The sequence below is a fragment of the Schistocerca gregaria genome, chromosome 5, assembly GCF_023897955.1.
Source record: "Schistocerca gregaria isolate iqSchGreg1 chromosome 5, iqSchGreg1.2, whole genome shotgun sequence".
Taxonomy (NCBI): Eukaryota; Metazoa; Arthropoda; class Insecta; order Orthoptera; family Acrididae; genus Schistocerca; species Schistocerca gregaria.
Genome location: NC_064924.1, coordinates 255,845,646 through 255,863,313, shown reverse-complemented (window position 1 = coordinate 255,863,313; position 17,668 = coordinate 255,845,646). Strand labels below are relative to the sequence as shown.

At 43.6% G+C, this 17,668-nt stretch overlaps 1 protein-coding gene across 1 annotated transcript; it reads left to right on the top strand.

Annotated features, from left to right (window-relative positions):
• Positions 1-2,677: 2,677 nt before the first annotated feature.
• Positions 2,678-8,404, top strand: LOC126272726 (ejaculatory bulb-specific protein 3-like). Its single transcript, XM_049975782.1, has 2 exons — positions 2,678-2,890; positions 8,148-8,404. Exons 1-2 carry the CDS (start codon positions 2,686-2,688, stop codon positions 8,339-8,341), a joined length of 399 nt encoding a protein of 132 aa, XP_049831739.1. The 5' UTR covers positions 2,678-2,685; the 3' UTR covers positions 8,342-8,404.
• The last annotated feature ends 9,264 nt before the right edge of the window (positions 8,405-17,668 follow it).

The following is a 17,668-nucleotide window of genomic DNA, read 5'->3' as shown; positions in this document are numbered from 1 at the left end:
GCTGCTTTAGTGGTCTCCAATTCTTACCTGCTGAATTTACCACGTCACTTACGATAAGTGTACAGGTTTTCTATAGTTCTACTGGAATGCCGGACATTTGCCACGCCGGACATTTGCCACACTTGCCCCTTCGCCATGCAGCTTGAGTAGCTCTCCCTCAGGTAAGGGACGCCCTTCCTCGTACTTCTTCTGTCCGATTTCTAACCGCCGTCTCCATATCTTACTCGATACAAACAGTACGTAAGGGACCTTCTTCTTCGACATCTTGGCGAAAAACAGAGCTTCTTTTCCGGAATTGAAATATTTATAACTGTTGGGAAATGAAAGCAATACCGACGATTATGTCAGTATGTAATTAGTCCTGCCATGTATAAATATAGATCCCTCTGTCTGTACGGTAGCTTCCTTTCACGCTTACTCAATGAGATAGAAACAGTCCCTCGTCATGGGAGCAACAAAAAAGGAACGATGTAAAGAGAATGCGAATGTGAATGTGCTCTAATCATTTCTTTTTCGTCATTACATTTGTGCCTACTTTAATTAACACAACTGCATGCCCAAAAGACAATACGGAAAGAAGAAATGGGTATGTGAATGTTTGAAAAGAAGAACGACATACTCCATATTAATTTACTCTCTAAAATCCGATATCCCTTGCGGCGAAACATTAGTTAATAAAGTGTAGCGGGACAATGTCCAAAACATGACTGAAAATACGTTCACTAAATAGAGATAATAACATCTAGGACTAACATGTCATTTAAAGTCGACGTACAATTGTAGAATGTTAGAAACAAGGAAATGAAGTAATACAGAATGCTGTGCTTGTAAGGTACGTTGTTGTTCTACATTGTTTAGCTCTGGTATTTACAGGGTCACAGAGAAAGCATCCTAGATTTTGGAGGGAAACGGTGTAATTGTAATGGTTTGCACTACAACAGAAACAAGAAGCACAACTTAAGGAAAAATAGTATAATGTGTGTTCCAGCTCACAAGCGACATTGAAACAGATAATTCCTGTGACTTAGTATAGGTAGAAGTTACATTCGACAACCGGAATAAAATAATAAGTGGCTCCTTTTACCGAGCAACGGCCTTGCCGCAGTGGATACACCTATTCCCGTGAGATCACCGAAGTTAAGAGCTGTCGGGCGTTGTCGGCACTTGGATGGGTGACCATCCTGGCCGCCATGCGCTATTGCCATTTTTCGGGGTGCACTCAGCCTCGTGATGACAATTGAGGAGCTACTCGAACGATTAGTAGCGGCTTCGGTCAAGAATACCATCATAACGACCGGGAGAGCGGTGTGCTGACCCCACACCCCTCCTATCCGCATCCTCCACTGAGGATGACACGGCGGTCGGATGGTCCCGGTAGGCAACTCGTGGCCTGAAGACGGAGTGCCTTTTACCGACCCCCGGTCTCAGATGAAACAGTTGCTGCACAGTACGAAAAAAATTTGAGTCTTATCACTTATAGCTCCCCTACTCATACAATTATAGTTGGCAGTGACTTCATTCTACCTTCCGTATGTTGACAAAAATACATTTTAAGACAGTATTGTAGATAGAAAACAACTTCCGGAATTGTTCTAAATGCTTTTTTTAATTTTTTGAACAATAAGTTCACGAGGCTATTCAAATTGCAAATGGTTACGAAAACACACTTGATCTCTTAGCCACAAATAATCCTGAGCATCACGACGGATACAGGGATTAGTGAACACACAGTCGTAGCGAGGCTCAATTCCGTAACAAAGAAATTCACCAAAACTAAACGCGAAATATATCTATTTATAAAAGCAGCTAAAAATTCGGTTGACGTCTTTCTAAGAGACAGCCTCCAATCCTTCCAAACTATGTAAGTGAACACCGTATGTGGCTTACTTTCAAAGAAATAGTATCAACAGCACTCGAGAGATTCGTACCAAATAAATTAATAAGAGACGGAACTGATACCCCGTGGTACACAAAACGCGACAGAAAGCTGCTTCAGGAGCACCGAAAAAGGGAAGTATAAATTACACGAAGGCAAAATCTCCAAGATTGGCGAAGTTTTACTGAGGCTCGAAATTTGGTGCGGATTTCAATGCGAGATGCATTTAATAGTTTCCACAACGATACTCTGTCTAGAAATGTGACGGAAAATCCAAAGACATTCTGGTCCTATGTTAGGTAAACCAGCGGAAAGGCTCAGTAAGTACCTTTACCGCGCGACAGCGACGGTAATGTTATTTATGCCTGTGCCACTAAAGTGGAGTTACTAAATGCGGGTAAGGAGGAGGAAGAGGTGGAGGGGGGTTGGTAGACAAGGGACCCAACCCTTCGGAGCAGGTAAAATCTTGGCAAATGTCCTGCTGAATTTACCACGTCACTTACGATAAGTGTACAGGTTTTCTATAGTTCTACTGCAGTCTCGTCCATTTGCAACAGAGATAACAGGCATGCTATCTGGAGCGGTCCGAGGTAGGAACGGACTATGATTAACACATCACGTACGCAACGTTGCTTTGACGTAAGACGAAGCACAGCAAGTAACGAGCTCTGCGACAGGAAGTCGGGGTGCTACATTCGTTCCGCCTCCTCCCGCGCGGCTTACTACGTCAACCTCAGAGCGCGCCTCAAGGACGTCTGGTGGCCACTATAAGAGGCGCAGACCCCTGGCCCGCTCAGACAGCGGTCACGATGGCGCGTCTTCACATCGCCCTGGCCTTCGCAGGCGCTCTGCTCGCCGTCTGCGCGGAGATGGTCTCCGCCAGTTTCGCCGCCCCGGCGGTGCTCGACGTCGACTCTCCGATGCGGGACGAGGCCGCCTTCCAGGACACCATGCGCTGCATCTTTGGCAGCGATGACTATCAAGTCTGCGGCTCCAACACAGTCACCATTAAATGTGAGTTCTCTTCTCCAACTGCCTCATATATTGATGTATTGTGGACCTCAGTTAGAAAACTGGTGCAAGTCTTCACCCTGGTCTATACTGTGCAAATTTCTTTATCTCTATGTAGCTACTATAACCTACATTTATTTCAACCCTCTTACTATATTCGGAACTTCCACAAATTTTACTCCCCCACACTTCCGTCCACAACAAAATTCCTGTATGCGTTTAGGATGTGATGTATCAAATGGTTCAAATGGCTCTGAGCACTATGGGACTTAACTTCTGAGGTCATCAGTCCCTTAGAACTTAGAACTACTTAAACCTAACTAACCTAAGGACATCACACACATCCATGCCCGAGGCAGGATTCGAACCTGCGACCGTAGTGGTCGTGCGGTTCCAGACTGTAGCGCCTAGAACCCCTCGGCCACTCCGGCCGACTGTGATGTATCAGTGGAGCCCTTCGTTTGGTCAAGATATGCCATTAATGCCTTTCTTTTTTTTTCTCCAATTCGATTCCGTACCTGCCATTAGTTATCCAATCTACCCATCTAATAATCAGAATTCCTCTGCAGTAACACATTTGAAAAACTTTTATTCTCTTACCTGCAGTGTTTGTCGTTCACGTTTCACTCACAGTCAAAGCTACCCTTGAGACAAATACTTTGTGAAAATACTTTCTAACGCTTAAACTGATACTATATATTAACATACAAACGCCTTCCTGCTACTGTCAGTCTATTTTTCATATCTTCACTGTATTGCCGTCTTCAGTTATTTTACTGTCCAGAACATCAAAAAAACTCATCCCCTACTTGCTAATCTAATTCCTTCAGCATCACCTGCTTTAATTCGTCTCAACTCCATTAGCCTTGTTTTACATTCGTGGACGTTAGTCTTATAACTTCTTTTCAATTGATATAAGTCGCCAGTAAACCCTAAGGTTTTTATTTCTTCTCACTGAGATTTATTTTCCCTTCCAGATTTATCTCTGATCTTCAAAACTAGTGCAAAATATACTTTGAATAATATGAGGGAAAAGCTACTATCTGGTCTCAATTCCTTCTAGACAACTTTTCGTTTTCTTTAATGATCTGTATGATTTCTTCTATCTCTTCATACATTACTTCAATCTCTTCATCGCTGATCAGGTAGTAGGAATCACACACAGATGAGCTGAAACACCTGCTTAGTAGCTTGTTCGTCCGTCTTTGGAACGAAATACATCACTGATTCTGCTTACCAGGGATACTACAGTTTGTTGGTAGGTTTGTGGATGTATGCGGTATTAGATGTTTACGCATAAGTCATGTAATTCTCATAAAAAATTGACCGATGATTTTCGTACGCGGTGGTGGCGCACTATAGCGACCCACACAAGTTGCATAGGATTCACAATTAATAATATGTTCTACGTTATTATAGAGGGGTCGAATGGATTTCATCTTAAAACCCAACGTTTCGTCCCCATCTGAGGAGAAAACTTTCAAGGGGGATCGTAGCTACTTTGAATGTCCGATTCACATCATGGCTCGCTACTAACAACAGTGAAATTCCGCTTCCGCATGCTTCCGCACAGTGGTGTGACGTCACATGTTCTGAAAGCGCGAGTGTAATTGGCCGTTGTCAACAACCGCTGTCCGTTGTTGCTACCATACCATGGTGGAAGACTGGTACTCATCTTCTTCAGCACCAAAATCCAGGTGTCATTCAGTTTCACGCCCTCTCCCCTCCAATTAAAATTCCAGGTGTTTTACAGTCTCTTCAGCCTCTCCGTATAACCTTTCGTGGTGTCCTTTTGTGCGTCCCAGTACTTGAGCCCTATCAAAACGAATGTGGTGTTCTACTGGTTGCAAAGCATGTTCCGCAAAAGCTGATCTGTCACTCTCCCCCTTCTACAACTATGTTGTGCTCTTCTAATCGTTTTTTGACCATTCATTTAGTAAAACCCATTCCTCACGTCTACACGTAATCCTATAAATTTCTGGTTTTTCCAGCGGATGACGAGCATCCTTAGCCGATTTTAGGCCATTTTGTATCTTCCGGGTCGGTTTGTATATTACCGCAATATTCCGCTTTCTCACGATTTTTACTATGCATTCACTAACTTCCTTAATGAAAGTCAGGAAAATTATTTATTTCCCCCGTACTTGAGCATCCCTACGATCCAACGCGGTGTCGTTAACGCTTCTTTCTCCTCAGTGAACGAATAACCATTCTTGAGCAATGCATTGATGAGATTTTCCGTAGGAATTACAGCAGGAGAATTTGGTCGCAGAGACATGGAGAGTTCGCTATAATGCTCCTCAAAGCACTCTAACAAGGTCTTAGTTCCTAGGCACAGACACTTATACTGCTGAAAGATGACATCGCCGTGGGGAAAGACATCAAGCCCGAAGGGATTGCAGGCGGTTCGCAGCTGTCAGCGTCTCTTCGATTACCGCCGAAGGTTCCATACAAGAGCAGCAGAATATCTCCCACAGCATAATACGTGCCCCACCAGCCTGCGTCCGTGAGACGCTACACGTTTCGAGCCGCCGTTCACCTCGATGACGGCGTTTATGGAGGCGTCCATGGACCTACCGTAGCAGAAATGCTATTCACTCGAAGAGCCCACACTTTTCCATTGATCGAAGGTCGAATCCCGATGGTACCGTGCCCACTGCAATCGTAATTGACGTCGTTGGGTCAATATGTGAACATATAGGTGCGATCTGTTGTGGAGCTCTTTGTTCAGCAATGTACTACGAACGGTGTGCTCCGAAACACACTTGTACGTGCACCAGCGTTGTCCTCTTTCGGCAGTCCTAAATCAGGATGGTCGGACGGGCACTTGAACCTTCGTTCCCCCGAAGCGAGACCAGTGTGCTAACCATTTCGCCACTTTTCTCGGTGTGTTTGTTATAAAAGTCATTGTTCCCACGTTATTTGAACGTCAATGATCTTGTAGTTTAGATAAGAGCATTGTGGGTTCGTCTGGTGCTTTGTTCATTCTACAATGACGCTAAAAAATTTCAATAATGGAAGAACGGAATGCACACACCCATTATATTAGGCCAAAGTACTGGGGCAAGTCCGTGGCTGTGGCTGGATTAATTCAGCTTGTTAATAATCTGATGATTTGTATTTCAAACGTTCTTGGATTCTATAAAGCTAAACTCGTATGGCATATGTTAAGAGACTTCTCGGAAGAACGAGAGTGCGAGGCCGGCCTCTGGATCTAACAAATTATCTTAGGAGTTTGTACTCTTAGTTATTAGTTATTCGACTTGTCTTAAGCTTTGTTTTAGTAACAGTTTCGGCACGATTCTTTTCTCGCTATTTCTTTCCAGAATATTTTTATTTTGTACTTTACGTATCATGCAGTTTTTTATCAGCCTTCCATGGGGCAATGTATAAACTATTTCTAGTTCTTTTTCCCTACCATCTCTTGTGATCCAAGCTAAGTTTCTCTTCAGACATCTTATTAAAAAATAAAAAGACTTCCAAATATTAGTATTATAGGTACCAGAGATAATCTTGCAAGAGCTCCTTCAGCTCCAATATCTTGTGTACTTATTCTTCATATTATTCTTCAATCCGTCTTAGGTATTATACCAAAATTCTCGCACTTCTTCAATAACTTTTGAGTTAGAAAGTTTCCACTCTCCACTGACAAACTACCGTCACTTAGAATAAGTAACTTCTAGTTGTCAGAGTTTTATTTAAGACCCTGAAATCAGTATAATTCATAGGTTATACCCAGACTTCTAACCATTTACTAAAATATTATCACTGATGTACGACAATCGTAGAGCCTGAACAAAAGTTAATGGAAATGATATTGTTCTCCTGCGTACACAATTCCACTAATTCGCTGGTGAGATGGGTCGTATTGTCCTGAATAGTTTTATACTGAAGTTTTAATAAGAAGGTTTTGTGCGAAACAAATGGTTCCATTTACAGCTTATATCACGCTTCTCTTCAGAACGATGAGATACACAGGGTGAGTCACGTTAAATATGACACCCCCATTATTCCGGGGACACGTATCGACAAGCGGTGTTCGGCGAATCATAGCGGACTATGGGGCACATACTTCGGTACATGCACAATAATCACAACGTTTATATTGACCGAGATAATGAGGCAAGTACATGTTTTTAAATGGGACGCTGTACTTTTTTTTATCATCATCCGAACGCTCTGGAAAAGACGCGTATAGTGATGTAACGCATGTTGCTATTGTGATTCAAACTTCGCTTAAAAGACGCTGGTAAATATTGTACGATTGAAGGTCGCGGCGGTCGAAAGCAGCTGTAGACTGTCAACACGCCTCGCGCGACCCGCGGGCCGAGTTGCCGCGCTCTCTGCAGTATGGCACGGCCTACGCTACGTAGGTAAATCCTTATCCGCCCTCTTTTAAGCAAAGTTTGAATCACAATAGCAACATGCGCTACATCACTATACGCGTCTTTCCCAGAGCGTTCGAATGATGGTAAGAAAAGTACAGCGTCCCATTTAAAAACATGTACTTGCCTCATTATCTCGGTCAATATAAACGTTGTGACTATTGTGCATGTACCAAAGTATGTGCCCCATAAGCCGCTATGATTCGCCGAACACCGCATGCCGATACGTGCAATCGCCCCCGGAATAAAGGGGGTGTTACATCTTACGCGACTCACTCTGTATATGTAGGTATGAACACCTCTTTCTACAAACTCACACACACACACAATTACTTTAGTAACTTCTAGTTCGTTTGCACGTATTATTTGTGCGTGGATCATGATCTTTATTGGACGGCTATTCATTACAAATAAAAACATTTCTTTGTGATTATGAGAACAGTAGTGTATGTTAAATAACCCTTATAAGAATAACGTAGTTTATGTCCACTCCTCGGTCACTGTTGACGATCGTAGTCCCTACATGTACTTTTTTCAGTACACTTTTCAGAAACTTTACAATATCTTTCAGTTATATTCAAATTAAGTACTTAAAACTCAGTATTCACTATTGCTATGAAAATCCAGTAACTTGGTTTTGACTAAGCGCATTTTATCCAAAAAAATGTAGACTAAGTAGCATTCCAAGGCACAAGGCAAGTGGATGTGATAGTGTGACACAATGAGTCTGATATGGTTGGTGTAGCAATCAATGTAGTCAAAGTTAATGTTCATGTGCAACCGTTGTTTTCGGAGACAACGTTCTACAAAACAATATGAGATGTAACTGTTTTATCTGTGCGCAATGCTTTATGAAACCAATCTACTGTCGACAGATACCATGTGGCGGCTATTGGAGAAAGGGTGCAACAGCTGTACCGACGACGAGCTGAAGGTGTTCAGGTTCATGGCGTACCTGTCCAACAACAGACCGAATGAGTGGCAGCGGGTCCTGAGCCAGTACGACCCACAGGGCGAATTCAGGAGGAAGAACGGCGCACAGTGGAAACAATACGGCGTCGCTGTGTAATGCTCTTGTATGTAGCGCAAACTGTAGATTTGTGCACGACAATAAAGGCATTACTTACTTAAAGATCAATATTTCATTTAAACCATTGATGATCACCATGAAATACCAATCGCATGCTTGCCACGAGTTGGTGTGATGCTTATTAAGAAGCACACCATAAGCGGAGGCTATATTGTGAACCCTTTTTATGTTTTTTATTTTTATTATTTTATTTAATTTTTATTCATCCACGGATCATCTCGCAACGACATAGCAATTGTCATGCTGATAGAATGAAACACAATAGCTCAGAACGTAAATATACACAAAATACGTAAGTACGCTCTGTGAGGATGGGACAGGTGGTCAGCCATAGCCTTTGGCGAACCTTTTGCCTGAATTGATTTAGGAAAACCACAGGAAACCCAAATAAGAATGACCGCGTAGAGCGAACTCCATACCACCGAATATTAGGTCACTATCCTAACAGCTGCACTGTCTAATTCGCTTGATCCCTATTATACAATTTTCTTTGATTTACATACCATTAGCTTCTGATAACATATAATATAAAACATGATTTTGCTCCTCATCGCCGCATACATCAACGACATCCTCTGATGACATTTGGGTGATGAAGATTTTGCTACGGTCTTGGACGAACTCCAGCCTGTTCGGAAAACTGACTCCATAGACACAAACATTCATCTACGCTCTACGTTTGTCTGTCTCTCCTTTCCTCAGTCCATCTGACAAACTGAGTCGGTGTCTCGACATGATGAAAGTTTCACTGAACTCAGGAGAGTGACAAGAAATTACTATCATGCATATGAGACACGATTTTCTTGTAAGACAGTATGTTCTGAGCTCATGTTTTGGAATGTGACAGTGTGCTCCAGTTATCCACTTCCATTGTGAACCACTACTCAGTGTCCTCCAAGCAATCTTTGATTGTGTAGTAACCATTTCTTATGAAGAATATTTTAACTGCTTTTGAATGGATGTATTGTAGTAACCTCTTGCATTTCCTTGCGAAAATTGTTATACAATTTTATTCCCTGATAGGATATACTGGGTTGAGTTTTTTATTTTGACATTATGCACAACTACCCCTTTTCGTGGATGTGCAGGTTTTACATTCTTTGTATTTCATTCAGATATCTTTTAGGGGGCTTGTTTAAAGCTCATGTCTTCGCAGTGACATTCCATTCAGTTGTTACGCAGAAGGAGGCTTGAGCAGTGGAGATTAGCTACACTTACTTTGTGCCTGCTTATCGATAGCGAAAGGTCGGGTTAAGCGATCGTGCTTGTTTTGTGACTCTCATTACCAGGTTAAAAAGAGGTGAGCATTCACTTACAATAAACATTATTAAAATTTTTAATGTTTTAGTAGCTGTATCGGCATCTTGGAGATCAGCTGATATGATACTCCTAGAATAACGAAAAATACTTTAGAAGCCAACATTTTAAAGATTCGAAAAATTAAAAAGTTGTTTTGTATCCGTCCTGGAAGGCGGCGCGTGGGTAGGAGCAGGAACAGGAAAAATACGTCGGTACTGCACGTAAGTGAAAGTGGTTTACTGGAGCCTCATATATGTACAGAGGCATACATAACTTATACAGATGAGCACAGTCTCAATCTGAAGCTATGTGTCCCGGCCGTCTGCTCTTCATCAAATGGACTGAAACTTGAGTGGAGCTCGTAGAGCTCTCCCGCTCCGGCTAGAGTGCGCTGTCCTCGGTGACTCGTAGTGCCAACTTAAGAACCTATGCCGTGGAATCGTTGCTATCGATACCACAAGTTGAATCCCAAGATTCGTTAAAGCATTAAGGTTGTTTGGTTTAAAGGGGGGGGGGGGGCTAAGGGAACAAACTGCGACGTCATCGGTCCCTTGTTCCCAGTCGAACAATTACCCAAGGGAAAAAAGAAGACGTGCGGCACAGTAACAGGAGAAAGAAAGAACCAGAAGAACGACAGAAGGACAACAAACACTACAATGGACAAAACAGGACAAGAAAACCACACAGAGACGCAAGAAACACGGAAAAGAGATTAAAAACAAGAAAGCAGATTACCATGGCTGGCTGACCATGAGAACAAAGAAGGAGAAGCACGCCACTCTGCAATACATTAAAACCTCCACTCTAAAAGTCCTAGGGTGGAGGACGCAGAGGGACAAAGGAGATGCGCTAAAAATCAGATCAAATGATAAAACCCACCCTCACGAATAAAACGTAAAACTAAAGCTGCTGTTGAGGCATTGTCACCCAAAACCGAAGGTAGGGTGCTGGGAAAGTTAAAAGCCTGCCGCAGAGCGGCTAAAAATGGTCAGCCCAGCAAGACGTGGACGACTGTTACTTGGGAGCAACAGCGACACTGAGGTGGGTCCTCGCGACGGAGGAGGTAACCATCTGTGAGCCACGTATGGCCAATACGGAGCCCGCAAAGGACAACTGGTTGCCTGCTAGAAGGCCGCAGGGAAGACTTCCACGCATTCGTAGTCTCCTTAATGACACGCAGTTTGTTGTGCATACTGTTATGCCAATCGGTTTCCCAAAGCCGAAAAACCTTGCGGCGTAAGACAGAACGCAGGTTAGTTTCAGAGATGTCTATCTCTAGGAGCGGTTTCCGCGTAGCCTGTTTGGCCAGTCTGTCAACAAGTTCGTTGCCTGGAATTCCGACGTGTCCTGGGGTCCACACAAACACCACGGAACGACTGGGCCATTCCAGGACAGAGATGGACTCCTGGATGTTAAGCTCCTTAGGGAGTCAGAACAGAGGAGAAAGGACTCACCAGAAGAGGAACGAATGTACTGAAGTGCCTGAGATATGGCCACAAGATCTGCAGTGGATACACTGCAGCCAGTGGGCAAGGAATGCTGTTCAATATGGCCTCTGTGGACTTAGGCGAAGCCAACATTACCATCAGCCATCGAGCCGTCGGTATAAAGAACTTCAGAGCCCCGGAACACGTCAAGAATCGGGAGGAAGTGACAGCGGAGAGCGACGGGGTTAACAGAGTCCTTAGCGCCATGCAAAAGGTCCAGACAAAGCTTCGGTCGAGGTGTACACCATGGAGGTATACGTGAATGGATCTCAAGTATAGGTAGTAAAGGGAAGGACTCCAGTTCGGAGAGAAGGGATCGCACGTAAATCGCGATAGTGTGCCCTGACCTGGGCCACCGATGCGGGAGATGAACTGTCGCGGGTGGGAAAAGGAGGCGGTCATTCGGATGCTTAGGAGAACTGCGAATGTGTGGAACATAACTGGACAGCAGTTGTGCACGTCGGATTGGCAATGGAGGGACTCTTGCTTCAACTAGGACACTGGTCACCGGACTCGTTCTAAAAGATCCCGTCGTTAGGCGAACGCCACAGTGGTGCACTGAGTCGAGTAAACGCAACGCTGAGAGCGCCGCGGAACCGTAAACCAGACTCCCATAGTCAAGGCGGTATTGAACAAGGTCTCTGTAGAGCTGCAGCAGCGTAGAGTGATCTACACCCCAAATGGTGTTGCTCAGACAGCAGAGGGCATTGAGGTGATGCCAGCACTTTCGCTTAAGCTGACGAAGGTGAAGTAGCCAAGTCAATCGGACGTCGAAAACCAGTCCTAAGAATCCATATGTCAGCACTATAGTGAGTGGATCGTCATTAAAATTCTGGTTCTGGATGGACGGTACGACACCGACAGAAGTGCATGACAAACGACTTCACAGCTTAAAACTGGAAGCCGTGGGCTAGAGCCCATGACTGCACCTTGTGAATGGCTTCCTGTAGGCGCCGCTCGGCAACACCAGTACTGGAGGAGCAATACGAAATGCAGAAGTCATCCGCATACAGAGAAGGGGGAACCGACGACCCTACAGCTGCTGCTAGGTCGTTAATGGTCACTAAAAATAGAGATACACTCAATACGGAACCCTGCGGAACGCCATTCTCCTAAAGACAGGGGAACTATGGGAGGCACGGGAAGTACGGAGCGACAAGAAGTAATGGATGAAAATAGGGAGAAGGCCACGGATACTCCATTCATACATAGTGGCTAGGATATGGTTGGTGTCGCCAGGTCGTGTCGCATACTTTACTTACTTGAAAACAGACGGCAACCAGGTGTTGGTGAGGCTGATGGGCCGATAGGTATCCACATCAAGCTGGTTTTTACCTGTTCTGGTACAGAAATGATGATGCTCTCCCTCCATTGCGATAGAAAGTCGCCATCGCACCAGATCCAGTTGAAGATGATAAGGAGATATCGCTTGTCGTCAGACGAGAGGTGTTTTAATCATCTGACTGTGGATCGATCCGGCCCAGGAGCCGTGTCGGGGCAGTGCGCAAGGGCGCAGAGGAGCTCCCACTCTGTAAATGGGGCGTTATAGGGTTCACTTTGGCATGTAGTGAACGAGAGGGCTTTCCTTTCCATCCGCCTTTTGAGGGTGCAAAGGCTGGGGGGTAATTCACCGACGCAGAGGCTCGAGCATAGTGCTCAGCAAAGTGCTCGACAGTCGTGATTGCGTCGGTAGAGAGCACGTCATTGATGTTAACGCCTTGTTGGGGTCTGGTACCCAAAAAGTCGTCTGGTCTTCGTCTAGACTTCGAATGGTGACGTATGGCCCCCAATGGTCGGCACATACCTCTCCAACACTCCTGTTTCCGTCGTTTTATAAAGAGGCGAACGCGTGCATGGAGACTCTTAAAGGCTATTAGGTGCTCTAGGGAACGGTGCTGTTATATCGCTGTAGAACTCGCCGACGCTCTTTAATTGCCTCAGCGACTTCCGGCGACCACCAAGGGACTGTCTTTCGCTGGGGGCACCCCAGAGGACGTGGGATCGCATTTTCAGCACTAAAACGATCCTTGTAGTGACCTGCTCAATCACAACATCGATGGCATCATGTGTGGGAGAGTCAACGGTGACAGCAGAGGTGAACACTACACAGTCTGCCTTGTTTAAAGCCCATCTGGGTAGGCATCCATGGGCTTGACGCCGGGGAAATAACAGGAAGATGGAGAAGTGGTCTGGCAGTAGGCAAGAACGCAGCTAGGAAGAGGAGGTTTTCAGACAGTTATACTTTGCATATATGCAATAGATTTGACCAACTGTCAGAGTTGAGTGGAGAGGATCCTTGTGTAGCTGTAGATGTAGGGAACATGCAGAAGTCCTCAGCAATTAGGAGGCCTAGGTTAGTTGCAAAATATATCAGAAAGTAGAAGGTTCTGCTGCTAGGTACTTCTCATCGTAGAGGTGTGGGCCAGCAGTTGCAGGAAGTGTTGGGGAGTGAGTACCAGGTCACCAGCATTGTGAAGCCTAGTGCTCAAGTGACTGACAGCATAGGGAAGTTATGTAGGAATTTTACGGAGGAGGATCAGGTAGTGATAGGGACGGGGAATATGATGTAGGTGGTGACGTGGTAAAGATAGCTACTCAAACTGGTGGCAATAATGTGCATTTCGTGCAACTGTTTCAGCGTCATGATGGGCCTCTTCAGCGCCCTCCACAGCAACATTTTAACGCGCCTAACAGCCGTATTAACATGTGGCTGTGGAGGGCGCTGATGGCAGAGGGTATGGGTCACATCTCAATGGTGCCAGTTGGATCCGTCAGTAGATCGTGTTTCACTCGGCATGACGTGCACCTCAATAGGTATGTGAAGGGGAGGCTGGCTGAGATTATAGTGACAGGGTAGTGGGTATAATGGGTGGTGGTGGTGGGATCACTCATGGAAAAATTCCTGTAGTAGTTGGTGTTAGAGCTTCACCCTTTTTAGATTGAAGTCAGCTGATACGTAAGCCTGCTTAAAGGAAGTCCCTCTAACTAAGGGCTCACCTTCTGACGATGAAATGTTTCCAAGTACAGAAGGAATTAGCACATTTTATCAAAATATAAGAGGTATTAGAGATGAAGTTAGTGAACTGCTTATAGATGTTGACTCTGAAATCATTGGTATATCAGAGCACCACTTAAATAATTTGACAATTCAGAGGCTTCCTTTACCAGGATACAGACTAGCTGGCTGTTTCTCAAGGAGTTGCTTGCAGGGTGGGAGAGTGGCTATGTACTTAAAAACAGTATTCCATTTGAGTCCATAAACGTATTACGTCACTGCACTGAACAGATACTTCAATGTCGTGAATTGGGCAGTTGAATTTAGTGAAACTAAACTTCTAATTGTTCTTGTTTATAGGTCCCCTAACTCCGGCTTCAGAGCACTTCTGCTCAAGCTACAGAGGGTTCTTGATTCACTTTGTAGGAAGTACCACAAATTAGTTATTTGTGGTGACTTCAATATTAATATATATACGATGGCGCAAGAAAAAGGCTGTTGGTAGATCTCCTAAATTCATATGATCTGATGCAGACTGTGTTTTTCCCAACTACGGTGCAGGGGAACAGTAGCACACCCATACACAATATTTTTATTCATTCCTCGTTCCTAGATGGACATTCTATTAGTAAAAGCGTGAATGGCCTTTCAGACCATGATGTACAAATTTTACAAATTATATAGGAAAGTTATTCCAACAGCAATAGAGAGGTTTTTAAACCTTGTCAAGGAACAAGAGTGACAGGATGTTTATAGTGTCGATAATATAGATGATAAAAACAATGTTTTCCTTAACTCATTTCTCATACGCTTTGAGAGTTGCTTTCCATTAGAACATTCTAAACGGTGTACTTTCAGTAATAGGCAGTTCAGGTGGCTGACTAGTACGATAAGGATATCTTGTAGAATAAAGCGGGAATTATATCAAAATGTTAGAAGTAGTCATAATCAAGATACGGTAGCCCATTACAAATAGTATTGTAAGGTGCTTAAAAATATTATTAGCAATGCAAAGAGTATATGGTATGCAAATAGAATAGCTAATTCACAAAATAACATTAAAACCATATGGACAGTTGTGAAGGAAGTGTCTGGTCAGCAGCACAAGGTTGATGAAATAAAGTCAGTTCGAAGTAAAAATATTCCTGTTACTGATAAATCAGATACATGTACAGTATTTAACAATCGTTTTCTGAGAATTGTTGGTGAATTAAAAAAAATTATTTTCTGCACGAAATCATATAACCTTTTTTGGCAAACGCCTTTCCGAAATTGATGTCTGAAATACTCCTCTGTGATACAGACAAGAGGGAGATTGAATCAATAATTAAATCACGGAAGACTAAGGACTCTCATGGTTATGATGGAGTGTCTAGCAGTATGTTAAAGTACTGTGCTGTACATGTTAGCCCTGTATTTAGACATTATTTCTAATTTTTCCTTTAGGAATGGTCAGTTTTCTGAGCGATTAAAGTACTCAGTAGTAAAGCCGTTTTATAAAAAGGGAGAAAGGGATAATGTAGATAACTTTTGACCTATTTCTATGCCATAAATGTTTGGAAAAGTTTTTGAAAAGGCTGTGTATGTCAGGGTAATTGATCATAACACACGATTTGCTATCAAATGTACAGTTTAACAACTGCAAATGCTATATTCTCTTTTCTCTGTGACGTACTGTATGAGCTAAAAAAAAGGTTTCAAACACTTGGCATATTTTTCTTTTATTTAACTAAGGCATTTGATTGTGTTTATTACAAAGTATTTCACCAGAAGTTTGACCATTACGGAATACGGGGAGTATCTCACAATTGGTTCACCTCTTATTGGTTCAACAGGCAGCAAATGGTCATTATTTACAATGCTGATAACGGCTGTGATGTGGGGTCCCGTTCAGGATCTTGTTCAAAGACTTAGTACTGCCATTTTTATTATTCGAACGGTATCAGAAGTGAGGGATCGTTCGACACGAAAATTAGTCTACTCTTCTTATTTTCCTTTGCTTATGTCGTATAGTATTGCATTTTAGGGTAACTCTTCCCATTCTAAAAGGATATTTTTGGCTCAGAAACGGGCGGTTCGGGCACTAAATGGTGTAAGTTCACGAACCTCTTGTCGACCCCTGTTCACGAGTCTGGAGTCTGGGTATTTTGACATTGGCCTCTCAATATATATATATATATATATATATATATATATATATATATATATATATATATATATATACTGACAGTAAGGAATATATATATATATATATTGATCAAATCCTCCTGAAGACGGAAAGTCTGGAGCCGAGCGACCACTGCGGTCGCAGGTTAGAATGTGTGTGATGTCCTTAGGTTAGTTAGGTTTAATTAGTTCTAAGTTCTAGGCGACTGATGACCTCAGAAGCTAAGTCGCATAGTGCTCAGAGCCATTTGAGCCATTCTTGAAGACGGAAATAAAACGAACACATTATAGATAATAAGTAATCCACGCAAACCAAAGAGGGGAAAAATATCACAAATTATCGACAAACATAAATTGAAAGGACTGGAAACGTTCGAAGGCCAAATAAACACCGCTCCACTAGCACTTCATTGCATGAAGGCTACTCTCGAGACAGCGTATGGCGCCTGCAGCACCCTACCGCAGAAGCAAATTACAAATCCTACGTCAACACCTATGCGAGAGCGATAGAGTAAATAACAAAAGCCAAGTTTCTAAAACAGCAACAAGAAGTCTTTGTGGTGGAGGCCCAATCCTAGCAAAAAAATGCAACAAGCCCCACTTCAGCGACGAGAATGCTCGAAAGAGCGCGCATCTTCAGTTCATTACATACAGCCATTGTAAGGCTTAGCCGGGACACGGACTGAAAAGAAAACTACATCAGATGTGGTAAATATGCTGCGAACTTTGGTGGGTGTCCTGTATCAGACATAAAGAAGTCTAATGACTGTGAACGAGACCCTTGAGAGACAGGTAGGGAACCGCAGGACAAAATCACATTAGCCAGACTTGAATAAACTAAGCATCTACATGTACAGCCACATACATGCTCCACAAGCCACCGTACGGTGCGTTGGCGTGGGCACCGACTATCACTATAGTCGTATTCCTTCTCTGTTCCACTCGCAGATACAGTGAGGGAAGAACGACTCTTATATGCTTCCACATATTTCTCGCATCTTATATTCGTGGTCCTTACGCGAACTGTGTGTTGATGTCGGCAGGATGGTTCTGCAGTCAGTTTCTCTAAATTTTCTCAGCAATGTTCCTCGAACAGAATGTCGCCTTTACTCCAGGGAATCCCATTTGAGTTCCCGAAGCATCTCCGTAACACCTGCGCGTTGCTCTAAATCGTAAAATCTAGCAGCCAGTCTCTGAATTGCTTCAGTATCTTCCTTTAGTCGGACGTGGAACGGGTCCCACACAGTCAAGGAGTACTCAAGAATAAGTAGCACCAGCGTTCTATATATGGTCCCGTATATAGAGGAACGACATTTCCCTAGAATTCTAACAATCAGCCGAAGCCGACCATTTGCCTTC